A 25,828-nucleotide genomic window follows, 5' to 3' on the forward strand; every position below is an offset into this window, starting at 1 on the left:
TAGATGCCACTGTTGTAGCTGTACTGGAACAGCTTGGCTAGGGGTGCGGCAAGTTCTGGAGCACAAGTCTTCAGTACTATTGCCAGAACATTATCAGGGCCCATAGCCTTTGCAGTATCCAGTGCCTTCAGCCATTTCTTGATATCATGTGGAGTGAATAGAATTGGCTGAAGACTGGCATCTGTGATGCTGGGAACCTCAGGAGGAGGCTGAGATGGATCATCCACTCGACACTTCTAACTGAAGATTGTTGCAAATGCTTGAGCCTTATCTTTTGCACTGATGTGCTGGGCTCCCCCATCATTGAGGATGGGGATACTTGTGGAGCCTCCTCCTTCAGCAGGACTGCAGATCTGATCCGATAGTTGTAGGGTCTCTTAGTGCTGCTTCCGCTGTTTGTCATGCAAGTACTCCTGTGCTGGAGCTTCACCAGGTTGACAGCTCATATTTAGGTATGCCTGTTGCTTCTCCTGGCATGCCCTCCTGCACTCTTCACTGAACCAGGGTTGACCCCTTGGCTCAATGATAATGGTAGAGTGGGGGTTATGCTGGACCATGAGTTTATAGATTGTGATTGAATACAGTTCAGGTGCTGCTGATGGCCCACAGCACCTCATGGATGTCCAATTTGCAGCTGCTAGATATGTTCAAAGTCTATCCCATTTAGCACAATGGTAGGATATCCTCAGTGTGAAGATGGAACTTTATCTCCACAAGGACTGTCTGGTCACTCCTACCGATACTGTCATGGACAGATGCATCTGTGACAGGTGGATTGGTAAGGATGAGCTCAAGCAGGTTTTTCCATCTTCTTGGTTCCCTCAGGTTCCCTCACCACCTGCCGCAGACCCAATCTAGCATCTATGTCCTTTAGGACTTGGCCAGCTCGGTCAGTATTGGTGGACATTGAAGTCCCTCACCCAGAGAACATAATGTGCCTTAAATTAGGGCAATTCACAAAAGGCTAATGTTGGACTGATTTCATCCTGAAGACATCAAGATGTAGGATGTACTTCCAATAGGTGAAAACATTGCAATCATTTAAGAAAACTCTTGTGATTTGGGGGATTGGAGTTTTCCTGCTGAATGAAGTAACTGAATAGATTTCTCTATTTATCCTGTGATGTCTTTTATAAATTTGTCCTCTGCTTGTGTGACTTTTCTGGACTATATTTTGATCGTTTCCTCAAAAAGGATTTAGTTAAAGAGTTGCCTCTAATGTAGAGTGGTTTGAAAAGCAATATATATTCTTACAAATTTTTAAAAACCAGAGGTACCTAGATTCAAGGTGATAAATAAGCTTCCTAGGGAGTCATTTCTCCAAGAAATGAATAATAAGCGATTTGCTAACTAGTCTGGGTATTCAGAAAGATTCCTCTCATCAGGATGTTGGAAACCCCTTTCAGTTATTTTTTTTTTTGAAAGAGACTTTTAAGAATTTGAAAAGCCAATACCAACAGGGCTTCTGAAACAGAGTGAGCAGTCAGACAGTGAAGTGCTGTACAGCATTAAAAGCAGGTGGTAGACTATAAAGAGAGATATGCTCAACATTGAAGGGCAAGATGCAGAGAGAGAAAACTCTGTAAGCTAAGTAAGAAGGTCCACTGATGTAGGGTAGCATGGCATGTTCTTTATTTTGCTTCATTATGTAAACGTAAGTTGTACTGATCAAACTAAGTGACTCACTTCTATTGCTCTGCACATCTGCCTTAGTGTGTAATAAAGTAGTTGTTGATTCAAAACAAACTTTTCAACTAGTGTCAGTCTTACTGTGTGTCTCACTTACACATGCTAGAAGCCACATATATTCACAGACAAGGCACTGTCCTTTGCAAACAGAATGAACATGTGCACAATTTGCTCCTTTACAATTAAACAGAAGCTTAGAGAACAGTCATTCCCTGGTTCATTCCCCAGGGCAATGTCTTGACCAATTAGAGTCAAACTGCCTGGTTTGAATTTGAATAAAGCTGGGCAGCTCACTGTTCCGTGTTGCATTCTCCATGGCAACCACCTATCAGAGTCCTTTGCCAACCAATCAGCACTCTCTTCTCTGCAGTATAAATTGTTGTTCCCCATTACTGTTGGTAATTTCTTGTGAGCTATCCTGATGAGTGCAAGATGAAAAGCTTTGATAGTATGTCTCTTTTTTCAGCAATGCTGGTGTTAATTTCGTCTGCCTACAGACAGTTTGAAGAACTACCTGAAAGACCAGGCGATCTTGTCCAGATCACAAATGAGTTTCACCATTATGCTCCTGGGTCCCATTACCATCCAAATGGGAATCCAGAACTTTTTAAAGTTAGCCAATTAGATCTCTTAGAGGATTGACTGATTCCATTGAAATCAAGAACACATCTATGGCAGACCTAAATTTTGAACAGGGTACCAGAGGACAAACTCCTAATATGATCCAATTTCCCTAGATCAGTAAAGTGATACTAACGAAGTGATATTGAAGCATTAATTCTGTTTCTCTCTCCACAGATGCTGCCAAAACTGCTGAGTATTTCCAGCATTTTCTGTTATTATTAAAGTGATGATTAACTTTGCATTTGATCGTAACTCATTAAAAAAACAAGGCCTGAATTTGCAGGATGGCAGAGGTCCCCGCCTTCCAAAGAGTAGGTGGGGAACACATCCTGCTGACTCCAGCAGCCCCAATGCAATATTACCCTCTAACAAGCGTTGATTTTGTTTATGATAGTGTCAGGTAGAAGCTACAATTGAGAACCAAGCAGAATATAGAAGGTTCAGAAGAGAGGTGAAAAAGAAAATAAGAGAAGCAAAGAGGGATTATGAGAAAAGACTGGCAGCCAACATAAAGCAGAATCTCAAAGTCTCCAACAGCACATAAATAGTAAGAGGGTGGTAAAAGGAGGAGTAGTGCCAATTAGAGACCTAAAAGGGGATTTTCACATGGAGGCATGGGGCATGGCTGAGGTGTTAAATGAATACTTTGCATCTATTTTTATCAAGGCAGCAGATGCTACCGAGACCATGGTGACAGAGGAGGAAACTGTCACTAGAAGGGTTCAAAATTGATAAGGAGGAAGTGTTAGATAAACTGTTGGTACATAAAGTTGACAAGATACTGGCACCAGATGAAATGCATCCAAGGATATTGAAGGAAGTAAGAGTAGAAACTGCAGGGGCACAGGCCAGAATCTTTCAGTCTTTCCTAGATTCTGGGGAGGTGCCAGAACACTGGAGAATTGCAAACGTTATGCCCTTGTTCAAAAAACATTGTAAGGATAAGCCCAGCAATTACAGACCTGTCAGTTTAACATCAATGGTAAGGAAGCTTCTAGAAACAATTATTTGGGACAGAATTAGTAGTCACATGGAAAAACGTTGGTTGATTAGGAAGATCCAGTATGGATTTCTAAAGGGGGAATTGTGTTTAGCTAACTTGCAGGAGTTTTTTGAAGAAGTGACAGAAAGGACAGATGAGGGAAATGCTGCTGATATGGTGTACATGGACTTTCAAAAGGCATTCAATACAGTGGCACAAAACAGACTTCTGAGAAAAATCATAGCTCATGGAATAAAAGGGACACTAGCAACGTGGATGCGTAATTGGCTGAGTAATAGGAAACAGAGGGTATGGTCAATGGATATGTTTCGGGCTGGAGGAAGGTTTGTAGTGGAGTTCCCTAGGGGTCGGTATTGGGACCCTTGCTTTTCATGATTTATGTTAATGATACAGTTGCACGGTATCAGAGGTGAGCTGGCAAGATGGATACAGAATTGGCTTGGTCATAGAAGACAGAGGGTAGCAGTGGAAGAGTGCTTTTCTGAATGGAGAGCTGTGACTAGTGGTGTTCCGCAGTGATCAGTGCTGGGACCTTTACTGTTTGTAGTATACGTAAATGATTTGGAAGAAAATATAACTGGGCTAATTAGTAAGTTTGCAGACGACACTAAGATTGGAGGAGTTGCAGATAGTGAAGAGGATTGTCAAAGGATACAATGGGATATAGATTGGTTGGAGACTTGGGCAGAGAAATGGCAGATGGAGCTTAATCCAGACAAATGCGAGGTAATGCATTTTGGAAGGTCTAATACAGGTAGGAATTATACAGTAAATGGCAGAACCCTTAAGTGCATCGATGGGCAGAGGAATCTAGGTGTACAGGTCCACAGGTCGCTAAAAGTGACAACGCAGGTGGATAAGGTAGTCAGGAAGGCATATGGTATGCATGCCTTCATTGGCAGGGGTATTGAGTATAAAAGCTGGGACGTCATGCTTGGTTAGGCTACACTTGGAATATTGCATGCAATTCCAGTCGCCACATTATCAGAAGGATATGGAGGCATTGGAGAGGGTGCAGAGGAGGTTTACCAGGATGCTGCCTGGTCTGGAGGTTATTAGCTATGAGGAGATTTTGGAGAAACTCGGATTTTTCTCACTAGAGCGACGGAGATTGAGGGGCGACTTGATAGAAGTTTACAAAATTATAAGTGGCATGGACAGAGTAGATAGTCAGAAGCTTTTTCCCAGGGTGGAAGAGTCAATTACTAGGGGACATAGATTTAAGGTGAGAGGTGAACACTTTAGAGGAGATGTGCGGGGCAAGTTTTTTATGCAGAGGGTAGTGAGTGTCTGGAATTCGCTGCCAGAGGAGGTGGTCGAAGCAGTTACGATAGTGATGTTTAAGAGGCAGCTTGACAAATACATGAATATGATGGGAATAGAGGGATACGGACACCGGAAGTGCAAAATGTTTTAGTTTGACAGGAAATATGATCAGTGCAGGCTTGGAGGGCTGAAGGGCCTGTTCCTGTGTTGTACTTTTCTTTGTTCTTTGTTCTTTGATACAGATCTTGGTGTGCAGAGAAAAATTTCAAAGTTTGCGGATGATACAAAACTTGGTAGCATTGTAAACTGTGGGAAGGACAGTATAGACCTTCAAAAGGACAAGTTTGCGGAGTGGACTGATAGTTGGCAGATGAAGTTCAATGTAGAGAAATGTGAGGTAATGCATTTTGGTAGGAAGAACATGGAGAAACAATATAAAATAAGGAGTACAGTTCTTAAGGGGGTGCAGGAGCAGAGAGATCTGGGTATATATGTGCATGGATCATTGAAGGTGGCAGGGCAGGTGGAGAGAGCAGTTAATGAAGCATATAGTATCCTGGGTTTTATTAATAGGGGCATAGAGTACAAGAACAAGAAGCTTATGATGAATTTATATAAGACACTCATTAGACCTCAGCTGGAGTATTGTGTACAGTTCTGGGTGCCATACTTTAGGAAGGATGTGAATGCATTGGAGAGAGTGCAGAAGAGGTTTACAAGAATGGTTCCAGGGATGACAAACTTCAGTTATGAAGATAGATTGGTGAGTTTGGGACTGTTCTCCTTGGAGAGAAGAAAGCTAAGAGGGGATTTGATTGAGGTGTTCAAAACCATGAGGGGGCTGGACAGAGTAGTTAGGAAGAAGCTGTTCCGACTTGTAAAAGGATCAAGAATGAAAGGGCACAGATTTAAAGCGATTTGCAAAAGAAGCAAATGTGACGTGAGAAAAAACTTTTTCATACAGCGAGTGGTTCAGATCTGGAAAGCACTAACTGGAGATGTGGGGGAGGCAAGTTCAGTCAAGGCATTTAAGAAGATATTGGATGATTACTTAAATAGAAACAACGTACAAGGATATCGGGAAAAGGCAGAAGAATGGCACTAGGTCATAATGCTCCTTTGGACAGCTCGTGCAGACCCAATAAGGCGAATGACCTCCTTCTGCACAGTAACAATTCTGTGATTGGCATAAGGCAGGACTTCCACCCCTCACTTGGGAGGAATTTGCACCTTGAAGACTGCTGGCCAATCAGATTGGCCAGCAGCTCTCCAGTTCCTCCAGGCACAGTGCTGCAGTGACTGGAAGAGGCACTAAGTCCCAGGACTTGGAGGACAGGTAAGTGGCAGGGGTCCCAGGGCGGGGATTGTAGGCAACATCTGTGGAGTCATGAGGGGGGCGATCAGGACCTCGGGGGTAGCCTGGGGAGGGGGATGTGGGGTGTGGGGGGAGAGGTCCGGAGATCACTGGGCTTTAAGGGGAGGGTGCCCCCAATCAGAAGGGACTTCTGATGGAGGCACCCCTCTCCCTTGCCGCCCGAGATCCAACTTTCATTAATTCCGACTTCCCCCCCACCCCACTCTGAGTTGCCATCCACCTGTCAGCCTAAAAATTGAGGCTAGGTGGTTAAAGGCCCTTAAGTCGTCATTTAAGGGCCTTAATTGGAGCAAGAGGGGGGTTTCTCATCTGAGGCCCCACCTGCCCCATGGTAAAATTGCTCTGAGGTCAGGGCAGGCAGGAACCTGGAGGGAATCCCCATCCAGGCAATTTCACGCTCCGCCCCAACCCCTTCCCCCCCGCCTCAGAACCTGCTAGTGTAAAGTTCTGGCCCAAGTTCCAGATTAAGGAACTGTTTGGGATTGAGCCAAAAGACAGAAGCAGTTTTGGGTCCTTTTCCACTGGGATTCTGCACAGATGTTTACCAGACAGATGATTTATCAATTAATATAGAATGTTGACATACATCTCAACCTTAAAAAAAACTAGAAAAAACAGACTAACAATTTCAGAAAAAGCCTCAAAATGCTGACCATTCAAGGACAGCCTAAATACAAGAAAGCAAAAACTCCATCTTAAGTGTCAGAATGTCCAACACCCTTTGGTTGTATTGAAGGTATGAAAACTACATAGTGAAAGACTGAAGAGAAGATCAAATGATTTCCAAGTCTTTCACAGGGACCTCCTTTTCTCCTTTGACCTTCCCGATTCACATGTTGGCAATCAACACAACCTGGCACTCTGCTCGCCTCTCTCCTGAACTCACTTTCATTCACTCTGCCCACTCTCTCAATTAACACCACTCTCCAATCATACTCCCAGTACCCCCTCCATTTCCTTGAATATCCATCCATTTTGCCATCCATCCCTCGTTCCTTGCTATTTTCCCCTTTTCACCAACATCATTCCTAATGTGTTAATTGGCAAAAATTTCCCATCAGTTATTGGTGATGCTCCTAGCATAAAGCAACTTCCATTGCACCAGGCTTGGTCTCACTGTCTCTGCACACTGCTACTCATGCTAATAGTGGAGATTGTGGTAGCTGAGTGCCATAGGTGGATGGGTGGGTGGGTCAGAGGGGTTGGCTTTGTGGAGGAAGGGACTCCGATTTGTGCTTTTGTTAGTTAGCAAAAATCGATGGCACCTCAAAATGCTGACGTTCATTTGAAATGCTGACAGTTGATAGTGGGGCCCAGTGATCCTTGTGTTCCTGGTATAAAAATTTAGATTTATTGCCAGCAATACATGTGACACTGCTCTTTTTACCATCAGCAACATTCTTTCACCAGCCCCCTTTCCAAATCTGGTGTCTACCAAGATCCACCCCCCCCCCCCCCCCCCCCCCCCCCCCCCACTGCCCCCGACCCCCCGCCCCAGCACCCCTGGGTGCTCCTTCCCTCATTGCCCTCTCTATCAAGACCCCCCATCTTCCGTTCCCCACTCCCCACTAGCCCCCCCCCCACCCCCGGGCCTCCATCTACCTCCATCCTGACTCTGGAGCTTAGATTCTCGAGGCTGTTTGTAGTCGTAGCAGTGGTGACCAATCCTGGTCAAATTGGCTGTCTGGCTCTCTGAGACAGGGCTTTCTTCCAAGGGGAGGAAGTCTCGCCTCCAGCTGATTAACACTCCATGATGCATGAAATGGCTGCAGGGCAGCCACCATTTGTGGGTGGCATTTCCTGATGACTCTGGGTGGTGGGGAGTAGGGTGTTGGGGGGAAGCCCACCATCCATTAAATTCTGCCTCTTCTTCTGCCTTTTCTGTTTTCATCTTACATTTATGATTCCCAATTCTGGATTCCACACAAGTGTAAACATTTCCTCTACATCTACAGTTGATGAAGAGAATGGGATGTAGATAATCATTTGGTAATACAGAACTTGCAAATTGCTGAAAAATCTAAGAATTACTCTGACAACCAATTTAAGATTGTCAGTTGGACTCACAGTGTGGTGCACTTGTGTGTACTGGAAGCTACATATATTAATACACAGGGCCCTGTTCTTTGCAGACAGAAAGAACGTGTACACATATTGCGCCTGTTTCAACTAAACAAAATGAGTGACAGCCATTCGCTGACTCAGTCATCAGGGCACTGCCTTGACCAATCAGGGTCAAGCAGCCTGGGTTAAATTTCAAACAATTCTTGGCAGTTAACTGTCAGTCACCTTCACTGGTGCATTCTCCATGGCAAAGCCTCTATCGATCAGATCCCACTTGCCAACCAATCAGCACTCTCTTCACTTACAGTATAAATTGCTGCTCTCCCCTTATATTGGTATTCTTGCAAAGTGTCCTGATGTGTGCAAGGTGAAAAGCTTTGAGATGTCTCTGTTTTTAGCAATGCTCAAGAATGAGATGTACTTGTTCTCTCAGCTATTTTAATAGTGGTCATAAATATCTTCTCCATAGAGTTTACTTTTATTAACCGTGCTCACCTAACTGGAGGGAAATGTTCAACACTATTTTTAACATCTTGTTGGTCTAACTGTAGGCTGCAAATTGTCACATTTTGCTCCTGCAACAGTGAAGGATGACCCAATTAAAAGCAAGGCTACTGCACTGCTAGCTACAGCAATGGAACTTACTTATAAGCCAAGGTGGCACTGAAGTGCTGCTTGATGTAAGCTTCAAGGACAGCATTGAAGTGCTGGAATTTCCTGTCAGCGATCAGACCTATGATGTATATCTGTAAAACAAAACCGATTATGTTATAATCACTAAGAAAGGACTGGTTCAGTACTTGCAATGTTTTTTTTTAATATAGCTTCTCTCAAAAAAGACCCTGCATTGTCTCCTTTGACCAACATCTTTCGCAAACTCTTTATTGAACATTCAATGCACTGAGGGAATGCCGCACTGTCAGAGGTCCTATCTTTCAGGTGAGACCTTAAATCAAGGCCCTTAATTTCTGCCCTCTCACGTGTACATGAAGAATTATGAAACGACTTGAAGTTGAGCAGCGGAGTTTTCCCCAATGTCCTGGCCAACATTTATCCCTTTAAGCAACATCATGGAAAAAAGACATAACTGCTCATTTGTCTTATTTCTATTGTGGGATCTTGCTGTGTACAAATTGGCTGTTGCGTTTCCTATATTACAACAGTCCTTCATTGTGAAGTGCTTTGGGATGTCCTGAGGTTGTGAAAAAAGCTGAAGAAATTCAAGTTCTTTCTTCTTGAGAGATCCTAAAACCAAATAGTGGAGAGGGAAAGCAGGCACATCAGAGGACCTTCTCCTGAGCCACCCACAAGTCTAGGAGATGTGGGTCTCACAAGCAGGATCCCTCTGACTACCTGCTTCTCTTCTGTGGACTTGTTTGCACTGTATTCCCCTGGAAAAGTCTTTTTAGTGCCCATCATTATCCATGAGGCCATTTGTGAACTTTGGCGCTATTAGACATGATCAGTTGAATTGACCATAACTAGATTCCAGTTTAGTTATATTTCAAGTCCATTTTTGGTTGATTGGACCGTGCATATTGGACCATACTATATATCTTTTTAATTGGTTGCCTTCCCAAATCAAGGGGGCACTTGCCACACTGAATGAAGGACCATCCAGCGACACCTATTTTGGTCCGATAAAAATAACACTGACCTGTGCATTTCCAACTTTTTGAGTTTTATTCAGGCTTTTCATGGCGCTTATTGTTTGGCCTTCAAGATCTTAGGATTTGGTTCTTGAATTTGGTCTAAACTTTGGATGAAATCAACTTCAAGTAAAGCAATTCTTTATCAGAACCTAAAGAAAATTGGTGAACATTTGTTCACAGAAAGCTTTAACCAGCAAAATAATTTAGTACAGTGGAAATAAATTACTTCAATAAATGTTTTGAGTATCTTCACAAAGTAGGACATTGAAGAAAGCTGGAAGCTTTCAGTCATGGTCTCCTATGGAATTACGTTCGGCCATCTATTTATTTTTATATGTTCTTGAGATGATGATACTGGCAAGACTGCATAAATTTTTCCTCGCTGGGAAGATACAACTGTCTTCTCCTTGAGCTGCAGCTGCTCCTATGTTAATGGTGCTTCCATGATGGTCTCTGATAGGAAATTCCAGATTTTGCATCTGGAGAGAACCAGGTGTTTCTATGCTCTTTTTAACGTATTATTCATCCATGGAATGTGGGTGTCATTTGCCACACGATCATATATTCCCCATCCTTGAAAACCCTGAGAATATTTGATCCAACTATTGGCTTGCTAAGCTATTTAAAAGTCAACCACATTGGTAGGACTGCAGCCCCATATAGGCCAGTCTAAGTATAAGGATGGCAGGTTTCATTTCCTTCAGGACATTTGTGAACTAGTTGGGGTTTTGTCATTCACAACAGCTTCATTCAAATTCTCAAACTGCCATGATGTGATTGGAACTCAAATTCTCTGGATAATCAGTCCAGGCCTCTGGGTTATTAGTCCAGTCATGTAATCTCTGCGCATGCATACCCATTCATCTTGCTGTTCTTGATCATTGTGGGAAAGGTCGCATAGCTGGCAGGTACCATCATGTTAAAGTGAATTGCTGCAGTGAGCCCTGAGACACAGTTGGAAGTTACAGCATCAAAGCAGGGCTTTTCACAGCAATTTTCTTTTATGAAAAATCATATATATCTCCTTATAGAGCTTGCTGACTAATATTGTATCAATAAATTATGAAATTAATGACTACCTAAAGCACCTGTGATCCTCAGGCCTCTGAAGTTATATTACATTTAATGAAAAGGAATCCTGGCTGCTTGTAGCAACAAAATTGTCCAGGGGTTTCCTCCAGTCCAATTTTTTACACTTTGAAGAAGCTGCAATGTATTCCCTCGTGTTCCCATTACATGGTCAAGCTTGAGGCAGAGTCTGGGCTGGATCCAAATATCGCTCTGCACTGATCCACCTTGGAGTTCCCTAACAAAAAAATGACACTGCTGAGACATTCCAAACAGGAAGGTTGGGAATACCCTCAGAACTACTATCATCATACCTTCTTAAACTTGCCTAAATTGGGTGGAAAGAATGGTTACACATATAAAGTTATGGTAGATCATTTCTGTTTCTGCTTTGGTTGTGTTGGCATCACTGACTAATATCCTGTATTCTGCAAACATTTATGTAGATAGCGCTAGCTAAGCCAGGCATCAGCTGCTGAGATAGTAGTCCTGATAATGAAAACTTTTAAATAGAAATCATCTAAAGATGGGTCTTGAAGATTTCAAGTGATGGGGCTGTGACTATTTCCTCCGGCAGTTTGTTCCATTATGGGATTGTTCTTGGGAAGAGAGATTGTTGATACACTGTCTTGGAAACAAATGGTCTTTGTAGCTTGTGTGGATGGTTACCTCATGTTTTGTCATTGCCGGAGGGCATTAGATACTTGTTTCTGTCAATTCCCACTAGTCCTTTCCATATTTTATGGAACACGCTCAGTCTATTCTTCTCCCACCTTTTCTGTTGTGATTCCCATTCCAAATCTTTGATCAAGAATGTGACTCTGGTGTAGTTCCCATACTGATTCATGCAGCACGTCTTTAGGTCACTTCAATCTTATTTATATCCCTCGCCATGTAAGGATCTCACACAACTTGCATACTCCAGAAATGGATGAACAAATGTTTGGTGAGCTATAACTCTATTTTTGTTGTAATGCCAAAGGTTTCTCCTCAGAAATCTGAGAATTCTTTGCTTTGGAAGTTATCTGAATGCGGAATCCTCATTGAAGACTGTTTTTAAGATGAACATCAGGTTTGCTTGTGTATCTACCTGTTAGCAAATTTGATTACAGAACTTAAATCTATCTGTTGGTGGATCCTTCTTGTTGATAATGCACAGGACATAGCAGTTTTTTGGCATTGAATGCCATCTCCCATTGTCCTGCCATTTTTTCAATTCCATAAATTCATCTTGCAGTGAATTGATATGATCTTGAGTTTTCCCTGATGTGATTCTGAGCAATCATATGTATCTCGTTGCAGAGTTTGGTGATGTGCGTTTTGTCAAAAAATGTAAATATAGTTTTTGTGACTACCCAAATCAATCCAGGTCCTAAAGCAGACTCCAAATCCCCAACAATTGAGCTACATCTCATGCCTTCTCTGCTTAAGCGTTTGCTTAGCATCATAAAATGCTTCCTGGGTCAAAAGTGCCTCAATCTGTCTTGCTCAGAGTGAATGGGATCCTTTTTGGCCATGCAAAATGCACCCTCTATACTGTCCCATCAAACATTCTCAGGGAAAATACAGAATGGGTTAGAATAAAGATTCTTGTACACTGTTCCAAACATTCCAGGACGGGTGCAGGATGGTTCAGATAAAGCTCCATCTACACTACCCAGGATATACATCCAGGGCAGGCACAGCACAGTTAGATACAAATAAAGCTACCCCTAGATTGTCCCATCAAATGCTCTCAGCATTGGTAGAGCATAGGTTAGTTGCCCTGTAATACACACATTATGTAGTACCCACATTATCCCAACAGACATTCCCAGGCCAGGTACAACTAGATGCAATGAGGTATTGCTTCCACTTTGGGCGCATTCAACATTCTTGAGGCAAATTACACCAGTTTTCCAAGGTGAAGTAATGGTTCTGGTTTCTGATCAAGCTCATTTTTCAGATTGGTGACCTGCTTTGCTTTTATTAACGTATCTGAAAGTTGGTTTATCACAAAAGGAAGCATTTTTAATAAATTCATAAATTCAATAAATGCCTGTGAGTAACCTGATTTTATATCATTGAAAATGACTTTAACAGACTATATTGAACTATTTACCAGTGTTGTTGGCACACACTATTAAGCTTCTTAGAAATCTGTTTTACATTTTGAAACTTTTAAAATGGATGTACTTATGTCTTTGTGCCTAAAAAGGGAAGTTTAATTTGAAGAATTCCTCGAATGGACTCCTCAATGGAAATTCATCATTCCTAATATTTTGATTTGGGGGACAGAGTCAAAGTTTTTTCGGCCAGGCCAGCTTCCAGGGTAATGTATTTTAAGCCAATGTTAAGGATTGCAGAAACTCAATTTATGCTCAATGTACTTGGCACTTAAAACACTCAATCATTCACTCTGCTTTGGCTGATCATAAACCAACAGGCCATTGTGATCCAAACTGTAGACTGCACTCCCAGAGAGCAATGATCAGAAAATCAGAGCTAAGATTCTTTCATCCTACCCAGCTCTGTTCATTCTCAAAGACAGAAATAGCCTGATAGATTAAAGCTCTGCACTGCTGCATCAATGTTTTCCCACTCCTATGTTATTAAAAGCAGACCACTGCACCGGTGGGATTTTCAATTTTCCTGTAAGTGATAGGTTTTGTACTGTAAACTCTTAATAAATTCTATATTCAGCAAACTACAACATCTAATTCAATACAGAAGCATTACAAAATGGCATGGTCAACTTTCTCTCTTTTCCTCTCATGAAGACATCGTTGTTTTGTGACAAACAATTCCTAGAGTCCCAGGCCACCTCTAGAGGGTAAAAGATTTTGTATTTCAAAGAAGAGCAGAGGAGCTATCCCTGGTATCTTGGCCAATATTTATCCCTAAATCAACATCACAAATACATTATCACATTGCTGTTTGTGGGAGCGTACTGTGCACAAATTGGTTGCAGCATTTCCTATATTAAAACAATGACAACACTTCAAAAAATGCTTCATTGGCTGTAAAAGGCTGTAGGAAATTTGGTTGTCATAAAAAGCATTATATAAATGCAAGTCTTCCTTTTCTTTCTTATGATACTAATTGAATGAAATGAGTTGATTGTAACTGTCAGTCACAATCAACTGGCGCATTCCCCATAGCAACGCCTCTACCAATCAGAATCCACTTGCCAACCAATCAGCACTCTTTTCTCATACAGTATAAATATGCTGTTTCTCCTGACATTGGTATTTTCCTGCGAATTGTCCTGATGAGTGCAAGACAAAAAGCTTTGACAAAAATGTCTCTTTTATAATTATCTTTGATTGCAACTGGAAATCCATCATTATAGCAATTGATTGAACTATATAACTATACGGCCAAGCACCATTAGATTTACAGAACATCTCTTTTTTATATGAGCATTAATTATCTTTATTTTGCAGGAAGCTGGTCCTTTGCTGAGTCCAAAAGACATTCATTTCATTGATAAATGATAGAAGCTTCAAGCAGCAGAGTAATGACACTGGGGGGTCACTTATGTTCTGCACTGACAACTCTGCAGTTAAACTCCATTCCCTTCCCCCGCACCTCCTCCCTCCCCACCTCCCTGCCCCACCCTGACCCCCAAGACATGTTATGGAAAAGTCCGGAAACAACTAAGTATCTGGGTACAAGGAAGCCAATTAAAAAACTAACCAGAGCTTGTTAAAGAGTGAGTGCCTTCCATTTAAAATGCTTATCCGTACAATTTTCATTTACAGTATTCAACGTCTTTATCACTAATATTTTCAGCCAATCTAGTTTGTACAGACACATCCAATTCTCAGCAGTGGAACTAATGTGTAGGAAATAGGCATTTTCTACACAAAGGATAGACAATCTATCCATGTGCAGTCATTAGCTTTGAAATTCTCCTGTGTGTGCCTGTTATGTGAGATGAATTTGGTTAGTCTTAATGCAGTCCTTACAGGGCACAAATATGCAATGGAAAATTTCCAAGCTCAGCACCAATTGAATGAAAGAAGGGAAGAACTAGCATGTTGCAAACATCAATTCTGCCCTCGAGACACCAAAATAGAAAGTGAACCATCAGCATGTTACTGAAGCCTGGAAGTTGAATAGCCTGGGCCTGATGAGGCATTTCAGCTACATGGCAGATTGGAGAAGTTGGGGCTGTTTTCCTAGGGGATGAGAAGATTGAGAGGAGATTTGATAGAGGTATTCAAAATCATGAGGTGTCTGGACAATGTAGATAAGAAGTAACTGATCCCATTGGTTGTTCAGTCAAGTACCCAAAGACACCATTGTAAGTGATCAGCAAAAGAAACAACAGTGACATGAGGAAAACATTTTTTATGCAGCAGGTGGTTAGGAAATGGAATGCACTGCCTGAGATTGTGATGCAGGCAGAGTCAACTGTGGATTTTATAAGAGAATTGGATAATTTTCTGAAGAGAAAATATTTTCAGGGTTACAGGAGAAAGGCAGGGGAGTGGCACTAAGTGAATTGCTCTTACAGACAGCCAGTACTGACATGACATGCCGAATAGTTTACTTCTCTGCTGTCAACGTTCCATGATTCTCACCTGTTCAGGTGCAGTGACCCATAAGCAAATGGCTTTTCAACCTTCCATTGCTAGGTTCTCAGAGGTTAACAAGGTCCTAGGATTCTGTCTATCATAGGTCAAGTGTTCTACGTGACCCAATCACAATTTCTTGAGAGTTTTCTTTGTTAGCATTGACCAGAAACAGAACTGGACTAGCGATATAAATACTGTGGCTACAAAAGCAGGTCAGAGGCAGGAATCCTGCAGTGAGTTACTCACCTCCTGTCCATCATCTACAAGGCATGCGTCAGGAGTGCGATGGAATACTCTCCACTTGCCTGGATGAGTGCAGTTCCAACAACATTCAAGAAGCTTGACACCATCCATGACAATGCAGTCCCCTTGACTGGCACCCTTCCACAAACATTTACTCCTTGCACCGCTGACAAACAGTGACAGCAGTGTGTACCATCTACAAGATGCATTACAGAAACTCTCTAAGGTTCCTTAGATAGCACCCTCCAAACCTAGGACCACTACCATTTAGAAGGACAAGGGCAGCAGATACATAGAAACACCACCACCTGGAAGTTCCCCTCCAAGCCACTCAGCATCCTGACTTGGAAATATATTGCCGTTCCTTCACTGTCGCTGGGTCAAAATCCTGGAACTCCCTTCCTAACAGCACTGTGGATGTACCTACACCACATGGACTGCAGCAGTTTAAGAAAGCAGCTCACCACCACCTTCTCAAGGGCAATTAAGGATGGGCAATAAATGCTGACCTAGCCAGCGATGCCCACATCCCTTGAATGAATAAAAAAAATTCCGTTGCAGTAATTTTTAAAAATTCATTTTCTACAACAACAGTAATTTTTTTTCACAGCTGATGGTAGTTTTCCAAAGTTAGGACCAAACATCTCTGGGGATGGGGGTGCCAAATATCTGCAATGTCTCTAGGAGAGTTATCAGTATTTGCAGTATTGCTTGAAGAATGAATTACTTACAAGGGTTCCAGAGAATTCATCTTTATTTGCAGGCAGTCCCTATGAGATATGCCAGTATTTGCAGGAGTACCAGAGGTGTGTCATTATTTGTGGGGTTCCCAGAATTTGTCAATATTTTGGAGTGGGCGGGCTGGTTCCTGAGAATGGGTATTCTTTCAAGCGACTGGCTAGCTAAGCCACTTCAGAAGGCAGTTAATGGCCAACCAGGTTTAAAACCCTCATGATCTCCCTGTGGTAGGGAGATACATGCACATTTTCTAATTCTTTCTTTGTGTACAGACACAAGGGAAAATTCTGCAGCTTGTCACAGGATAAGAAATCACTTCGCTTCGTTATTAGAATCTGGAGCTAATAGTTAATTGAAACTATCTCCAGTATTGATACATCAACATCATTATTGGGACAATGGCCTTGTCCCAATTCACGGATTGGAAAAGTCTCACAAACTATTGTTATTTTAAAATTAAAACCAGATTTCTTTACTAACATTCACTTCCTTTATGATTTAACTAAAACCAATGCTTCTGGGAGAATTTTCTGGCTGTGCTCTCAAGATTGGCAGCATTGCCCACCACTGGTGCACAGTAGGGAATGTTACTGGGGATCAGGTTAATTAGGAATTTTAGGAGTTATTATAGTAGTAAGTCATTGTAGACTTAGGTATGTGCTTGAAATCTTTTATATTTTGTTAATAAATATTTTAATTTAATTTTTAAAATCTCTAAAGGTGTTGGTGGGTTTATACTTCTGAATTTGGTGCACACATCTTGTAATAAATACAAATTGCAAAATCATTGTGATAGCAGGATCAATTTACCCTTGTAGATTTGGTCTGCCTGGCACACATGAGCTGCCACGTCATGACAAACTGCTTAAATGAATGTTGGGAAAGGGCAAAGTTCCCTGTTACAGTCTAAACTTGATTTTTTTTTTGTGTTGATTATTCCACACTATTATTGGGTGAGCTGTTGTCACAGTGTTAGTATTCACACCTCTGAGCTAGAAGGTTCTGTCCCAGAAACTGGAGAGTTCTGACTCTGAGTTCTGGGCTGTCATCCCGTGGGATACTTGCAATCGGTTTGTCCAGATGCCACACCTCAATGCATGTTATAGGACGAATCACCCCATCCGCTGTTATACAGATGGGCATTGCAATGGAAGTCAAACTGTTAATCAGCCTCCCAATCCTTCTAGCATTTTGTTCTCTTGAGGGACGGGTGGAAAAATTTGAAGAGACACAAATAGTAGCGTTGTTAAAAGTAAAAGTGCCTTACCAAAGCATCAAAGACGAGGATGTCGTACTTCTCCGTGTCGGAATGCTCCATCATGATGTTGAAGAGTGCATCTAGGGTGTCCTGGAGGAACTGTAATTGTGCACAGCGACAGATGAGACATTAATTTATTTTGACATTGAAGACTCTTTACCCCTAGCGACCTCTAAGAAATGCACCATCACATTTCCAACAATTTCCAAAGATGGGAACCATGTCATTTGGAAATAATAAACTGAGCTTGCAAGCGCTTACCAATAATACATGCACACTCTGTATAGGTAATGTCCATCACCTAACATAATGAAATGTGTTACTTGTATATTTCCATGAGATATTCTTGCTTATCTATTCTACTAGTTAAAGGGCTCCTCCACCATTCAATCAGATCATGACTGAACTGTACCTCAACTCTATTTACCTGCCTTAGCTCCGTTTACCCTTATCAAACAAAAATCTACTAATCTCAGTTTTGAAAGCTCTACATGCCCTGGCATTCACAACCTCTTGAGTGAAAATTCCAGATTTCTATTGGCATGTGCAAAAAAAATGTTTCCTGATTCCATTTCTAAATGGCCCAGCTCTCATTTTAAGATTATATCCCTTTGCTCTCAATTGGCCCATAAGCTTCCAGTTTAGAGAAACCTGAGAATTAACTCATTGTGGACTAGACAGCATTAAATGCATTGTCAAACAGACCTCATCCTGTGTTTAATTTGAAGACTTAGCATTCCAGGTATAGGAGTTCCTGCCCAGGGAACACATATTGGGAATTTGAGCCTAAAAGGTCATTTATTTAGACAGTGAAGTACATAGGATGTGAACCATCAAATTTACCAAAGGGACTCTACCCAGTGTTGAAAATATAGTTCATCTGAGGCTGACAATAGTTTTTTCTTCATAGAATCATACTGCACAGCAGGAGGCCATTCAGCCCACCATGTCTGTGCTGGATCTTTGAAAGAGCTATCCAATTCTTTCCACTCCCCACTGCTTTTCCCCATAGCACTGTATTTGCCTTTTCAGGTATATACTTAATTCCAATCTGAAGGTTACTACTGAATCTGCTTCCACCACACTTTCAGGTAGCCAATAGCAACTTGCTGCACTGAAAATCATTTCACTTGTATATTTTGCCAATGAATAGGGCCTTAGATTTTGTACAGTAGGCAGCATCCCTACCTCTGGGTTCAAGTCCCACTTCAGGACTTGATGGCCAAGAAAGGTGTGGCAAAACAGATTGAATATTAGCCTGCAATTTCTTCCGATAAACCTGAAGGCAAATGGAAAGAGTGGGAGAGTTTCCTGGTCAGTTGTACTGCAGAAGGCAATGGCAAACCACTGCAGTACTTTGCCAAGCATAATCATGGACCAATCCAATGGACGTCCACAGTTGCCAATTCCTTCTTAGGGCATGGTACCTGCAGGAAGAATAGGGCGTTACTCTGATGCAGCTCCCAATGTTTTCACTAGTTCAGTAGCAGTGCCATCCCAGCTGAGAACAGTGGGTCCTAATGCATGATGACACAAGAATGGGCGTGTTAGACAAAGATTAATTAAGACACAAAACTTGGGTTTTAAAAAGCCTGCATCTTCAATGAAAAACTAAGTAGTTCCACAATTTTAAGAAAGATTCAGAAAAAATCAAATTGGCCTCTTTTTCTGAAAGCAGCTCAAAGTAATGTGATATTATCTAACAGACGTGAGGTTCCAAGTCTGTAACTAAGAAAATGATGTATTAATTAGTGTGTCTGAGGAGACAAGGAGAAAATGAAGTTGAGCATGATGTGCTTATTACTGCAAACATTTAAAATAGTGTAATTCCTCAGCCTTTAGTATTTTTTTTTGTTTTTGCTTCATTTAATTCTGGCAGTCGTAAATGGTCTGATCTTGAATGTGTTGACAATCTGTAAACATGTCATGTAACATTACGATACTCTTTTGATTCAAAGTTGTTTAGTTCAAATTATCTGTTCATTTTGATTTTTGCACTGAAATCCTACTTGTCACTTGCATGGCTTAATTTTAATTATTAGATGATTCAAACATTTTAGTGCAAAAAGATCGTATCAATTTATAAGGGTTCTAAGAAGTCACAGGGACCGAGGAACAGGAGAAGACTACGGGCGGGATTTTCTGGCGCCGCCCTCCGTCAGGATTGTCCGGTGCTGCCGAAAGATAACGCATTTTTGGCTGGGCCGTCAAATCCCCCACAGCAGGTCCTGCCATGATGGGGATGGAAAATCCCAGCCGATGTATTTTTATATTCTTTCACAGGATGTGGGCATCATTGGTTAGGCCAGCATCTATTGCCCATCCCTAATTACCCTTGAACCGTTGCCATCCATGTAGTGTAGGTACACCCACAGTGCTGTTTAGGAGGGAGTTCCAGGATTTTGACCCAGTGACAGTGAAGGAACAGCGATATATTTTCAAGTCAGCATGGTGTGTGACTTGGGGGGAAACTTGCAAGTGCTGGTGTTCCCATGCATCTGTTGCCCTTGTCCTTCTTGAGGTAGAGGTCGTGGGTTTGGAAGGTGCTGTTGAAGGAGCCTTAGTGAGTTGCTGCAGTGCACCTTGTAGATGGTACACACTGCTGCTACTGTGCGCCGGTGGTGGATGGGGTGCCAATCAAGTAGGCTGATTTGTCCCAGATGGTGTCAAGCTTCTTGGGTGTTGTTGGAGCTGCACTCATCCAGTGTATTCCATCACACTCCTGACTTGTGCCTTGTAAATGGTTGACAGGCATTGGGGAGGTGAGTTACTCACTAAAGAATTCCCAGTCTCTGACCTGCTCTTGTAGCCACAGTATTTATATGGCTGGTCCAGTTCAGTTTCTCATCAATGGTAACCGCTAGGATATTGATAGTAGGGGATTCAACAATGGTAATGCCACTGGAAGTCAAGGAGAGTTGGTTGGATTCTCTCTTGTTGGAGAAGGTTATTGTCTGGCACTTGTGTGGCGCAAATGTCACTTGCCATTTATCAGCCCAAGCCTGAATGTTGTCCAGCTCTTGCTGCTTATGGACATGGGTTGCTTCAGTATCTGAGGAGTGTCCTCTTAAGGATCTCAATTGACTTCCAGGCGAGAAGGCTGTCCTCGAACCGTCCCACCCGAGACTAAATCAGGTAGAGTTGTGACGGCAAAAGGGTCTCCATCCAGCATCTTTCCATCTGATTATATGACACACGCCCCACCTCCCAATCCACCTCCAGAGAGAGCATTATATTCTCTCAGGTCCCTGTCTGGTCTGGAATTCTGGTTCTGTTGTTTGGGAGTGCTGGATGGAAAGTTGCAACTTTCCCAGGAAGAGGACAAATGAATATGAAAATCCTTTCCACTCCCTGGCTTCCCAAATTATTTTCCAATGTGACACCATTTTAACACTTGAAAATTAACGTGACCCCAAATGCCAACAAAACAAAACAGCAATAAAGCAGCAAAGTAACTTTCAGTATATAATTATTAAAGTTTGCGTATTATACATAAATTCAAAAATCTGTGCTTTTAAAGTGCTTTGTAAAAATATTATTATTTTACATCTACCCATGTAGATTTCAGCCTAGCTCTCTATATTCCTAGGTGACAGGAGCCTCAGTGAATTTCCTGTCCACCCCCACCAATCACTGCAGACATTTGAATCAGCCCCTCATCCCTCACCACATACGTGCACATGCACGGACACACACAGACACACACGTGCACACACCCCTCTTCCCAAACCCTCCCCCCAAAGACTCTCACACCAGCCCCTCTTCCCAAACCCCATCCCCACCCACGCCAAAACCTCTACCCTCCCACTACACACACACACACACACACACACACACTCACTCACAAACACAAAAATACACACACCTCTCCCTTCTCCCCCTTTCAAATCTAATTGCTGGTGCCTCTGACACTATCCTGGGCTAAGGACAGGAGCAGAAGCCATCACTTGCCTTCCCAGCTCAGCAGAATGACCTGCCGTTTCTTCCCGCCCTCAGTAAGTCACTAAGTTACATTTGCTGCCTCCACCTGCATTAAGATGGTGCACAAAGGACCCAGGCCCACTCAAGCTCATCACTGAAAGTGGTTTCTGATGTTAATGGGCGCTTTGGGCTTACCGTCCACCCCTTGCTGTCTGACAGCATCAATTCAGTACGTGCAGGGCTATCCTGCCAGAACCTCCAGACTGGGCAGTCTCCTCCCCACAGTCACCATTGTGGCCCTGGAGGAGTGGGAGCACCTGACCCCAAAACTGACCAGGGGGACCCCATTGGGGGAGTCACAACCCACAGTTTGGTACCCCTGATCGATGATGATTGACTCCAAACCAGCTATTGTTTACGATCCTGCTGGATTTTGACTGAAGGTTAACCGGCATTAAGAAGCACATTGCAACAAGTCAGAGGGGAGCAGAAAGAAAATACATTTACAAACTTGCGTCACGCAACAGAGAAATTCTGGGATGGAGATGGCTGATTGATTGTTGCAGTTGACCATACCTTAACTACCTCTTCTCCATCCACTATCTTCAGTTTCTCTAAGTTTTCTTGCAAGAGCTCAGGCTTGGTTCTCCACTTCAGAAGGCCCAGCAAACCCACTGTCGAAAAGAAAACCTCAGTGATTATCTGAATATTTAGCTGAAGCCCAAAGCAAAATGCTGCAGATGCTGAGAAATCTGAAAAAAAAACAGAAATTGCCGGAAAACACTCAGCAGGTCAGGCAGCATCTGGGGAGGGAGAAACAGTTAAGTTAAACTGGAAAATGTTGGAAGCATTAGAGCATGAAATGTTAACTCTACACCTGCCTGACCAGGGAGATGAGGCTTCAATGTAATATCTCAGCTGAAGCATTTCTCCTCCGCCAAGGATGGACTCCTCCGGTAGTGCACCAAAACATGAAGTAAGATTAGCTGCTCAAATCCTACAATAGAGCTTGAACTCATGACTTTCTGGCCCAGAGACAAGAGTGATGCCAACTCGTGTTTTGCTAAACGCATTTGATTTCTTGACGCAGAATTTCTTTATTTTTGATGTTTTGGTATTACACAAAGAATTGGCAGAAACAGTGATGCAAATGTAAATGCATTGTATAGATGTTAAAATGCAGTATGCCTCTGACATGTACACCAATGTGCAAACTAATGACTATGTGGTCACTCCCCACCCTTGTATTCAGACTCAAAGCTGAGAATGATTCTGAGCAACAGTTCAGACTGACTCTGGAAAAGGAAATTGGAGGACTCCATCTCACTCTTCACAGTAGCATCAAGAAGAAGCTTAGTGCATCTGAAAATCTGTTTACATGGATATTATTAATGTGCTCTATGTAATGTGCCAGAGGAATGCTTGTTGAATGGCTTCCGCAATATTGAAAACCAACTATTTATGCCACCATCCAGTTGTCCCTCTCTGCTGTGGTCAGTATGTGGCAGGGCCAAATACTCGTCAATTACCTTCCTTCTTTTAGATGCCTTAATTCAAAACAAAAAAAATGTTGTCCAAGCTTTTTGCTCCATGGGCTGCATTACATTATGAGACCTTGAGGATGGCAAAGAGGGTCTGGGTAGTTCCCAACTACTCAAATTGCTGGTCTTAACAGATCTTTGTTGGGGGTGAGGTCTAGTTTAGGGCTTATCCACCAATTAGGCAACAGCACCAAGAATAGCCCTTCTCCAATTTTCCTGACAAGCAAAAGTAAATCAGGATAAACCAGCGACCAAGAAATGCAAATGTAATGTTCAATGGTTTGATTGATCTGTGTAACTATGTTGGTCTGTTCTCTGATCTATGTCACTGTACTTGAATGTTTAAGCCTGTGGGCAGAGGTAGAGAACTAAAAAAAGAAAAGCTTCCAGAGAAAGACCTGGGGATATGGCTGAGATCCCACGGCTGGGATTTTCCAGCCCTGCCAGCGGTGGGCATTCTCGTGGATGGGACAGGAAAATTTAGAGAACGGCCATTTTCTTGTTCTGCCTGCGATGATGCCCACTGCTTGCAGGACTAGAAAATCCCACCCCATGTGTGTATTGAAATCCCATAAGTTCGGAGATATTTGTAAGTATTATAAATAAATGTGTAGATTTGGACTCATGCCATCTTTGCATTGTTCTGAGATAGATCAGATATATATGATATGTAGCAAACTGGTGAAAAAATAACAGTAAGAGAAAATAAGGTTGAGTTTGATTTCATAGAATCACAACAGTAACCACACATCAGAGAGGACTTAATTAACTACAAAACTGTTTGAAACACCCTGAAGCCATGAAAGGCACTAGAAGAGTGCAAGGTTCTCTTTCCTGGGTTGCTTATGTGGTTCGATGAATATCTGAGCAATGTGTTAACTATGGTAAACTAGCCAGCCCTTGCTACCACTATTCTTTCATGGATCTCTCGGAGCACATTACATCTCTCTCACATCTAACTCCCCAATTGCAGTAACTGTACAGTATCAATGAAGAAGCGACTCGGGTATCTTCGTACCATTCTGTGTGAGTTTTGTGGAGCACACAAGGGTTGTAATGGCGAAGGTGTCTCTGGAACTGCTGGCAAGGCCTCCGCCTAAAGTAGTGTTGCTGCGGCTGAGCGTAGAGCCTTTGGACTCGTTCTGGCGCGTGGACGGCAGTTTCGAGTATAAATTGGCTTCTTCCATTTTCTTGCTATCGCCCTGTAAGCCGGCAACAAAAGAAAAACAGGTAAGATACAGTTCTGTGAAAACAGATGGTTTGGGTCAGTAAATGTACCGTGAGGTATTATATTGAGTCTGTACAGGCCATTGAACATTTTTCTGAATCAAATCCTTGCTCTGACTGAATTAATTGACCTTACCAAAGGAAATTGGTTCCAGGGTACTACAGCTGGTCTCAGGAAGTAGGTAATTCAGTCAGAGGGCTTCTGTGGAACCGCCCTCCCAACCCAAGTTACTACTTTCACAAGAGGAGGAAAAATTGTTCTCCGTTCAAATTTAAAGGACCACTCGGAGCTCTAAAAGAATACAGACTGGCCACCAGTTAAGTTAGGCCTGATCCTGCTCCTATTTCCTGGGTTAAACGCCAAGAGATGTTTTCTTCAATCACACACAAGAACCAATTCAACACATGCTGCACATGAAAGTAAAGCACTGCGGATGCTGAAAGTCTGAAATAAAAACAGACAATGCTGGATATTCACAGCAGGCCTGACAGCAACTGTGGACAGAGAGAAAACAAAGTTAACATTTCAGGCCAATGACATTTTGGTTAACCTGAAGTGTTATTTCTGTTTCCCCACAGGTGCTGCCTGGTATTGGGTATTTCCAGAATTTTCTCTTTTTATTTCATGATGTGTACAAATTGAGTCCAATGTACTAAATCAGTCCACCTGAACTGGCTCAGCATGCTCAAATGATCATCTGAAGATCTAACATCATTTATATTTACACGGAGATTTCAGACGCATGGAAGCAATAAAGTATTCACAGAAATATGCAAAAACTGGCCATTCAACTCAACCAGTCTAAGGGCAGAATTACTCCAGATTTACAACAAGTGCAGTAGTGGAAGGGAAAAAGAACATTTTACCTGCCGGCCCTGTAATCTGCAATGTTCTAGTTAAAAGAGCCTCAATTTTTCAAGTCTTTCAACCTCATCATAACAGGCAGCGTCCTAATGTACTCTAAAGTGTTATTGTCTTTTGACACCTAATTCCGCGCACAGTACTCTATTGGGATCTTTCTTAGGTTTTATATAGTGTCAGCATAGCCTCTTGGTTTGGACGATGCAGACTGAATTATTCTAAATACAACTGACAAAATTGGCATATCTTGTCAAATTAAAAACTCACTTTCACCAGTGAAAAGAAGAAACTGTACCACAGTTAAGGAAGAAAAGAAAATTTAGCAGTTCCCGTCCATGCAGTTATTGAAACAATAAAAGGTCATCAGCCACTGCCTGCTATCTTGTTAAAGTTAGGCAGTGTCATTGTAAATCTTTTTCAAGGAATTATTCTTTAGCTGACTCCTGGTAGTTTTCAGCAGTGCAGAGGAAGATCATTCAACATACACTTTATCTATGAAACACCTTCTTTATTAGTGAATTTTGTTGCCAGTCAAACAAGTGAACCTCTGAACAATATTTGAAACTCCTCTGCAGCATGTACTGCAAGAGTTTCAGTGTATCACAGAATCACAGAGTTGTTACGGTGTAGAAAGAGCCATTTGGTCCATTGTGCTTGCACCAGCTCTCTGAGCATTTTAATTTAGTGCCAATCTCCTGCCTTTTCCCCGTAACCCTGCACATTGTTTCTATTTAG

General features: G+C 42.2%; 1 protein-coding gene across 3 annotated transcripts in view; it reads right to left on the bottom strand.

The window, feature by feature from the left end:
• The window catches only part of LOC121280741 (dedicator of cytokinesis protein 2-like), a 627,095-nt gene that overhangs the window by 458,610 nt on the left and 142,657 nt on the right, over nucleotides 1-25,828 (bottom strand). For all 3 annotated transcript variants that reach the window (XM_041192879.1, XM_041192878.1, XM_041192880.1), the window contains 4 exons: nucleotides 24,023-24,206; nucleotides 22,040-22,137; nucleotides 17,552-17,641; nucleotides 8,667-8,767 (listed from right to left, as the gene is read on the bottom strand). In XM_041192879.1, coding sequence (XP_041048813.1) covers nucleotides 8,667-8,767; nucleotides 17,552-17,641; nucleotides 22,040-22,137; nucleotides 24,023-24,206 — 473 coding nt within the window. The remainder of the gene's footprint in view (nucleotides 1-8,666; nucleotides 8,768-17,551; nucleotides 17,642-22,039; nucleotides 22,138-24,022; nucleotides 24,207-25,828) is intronic.

Source organism: Carcharodon carcharias, chromosome 8 (genome assembly GCF_017639515.1).
Source record: "Carcharodon carcharias isolate sCarCar2 chromosome 8, sCarCar2.pri, whole genome shotgun sequence".
NCBI lineage: Eukaryota > Metazoa > Chordata > Chondrichthyes > Lamniformes > Lamnidae > Carcharodon > Carcharodon carcharias.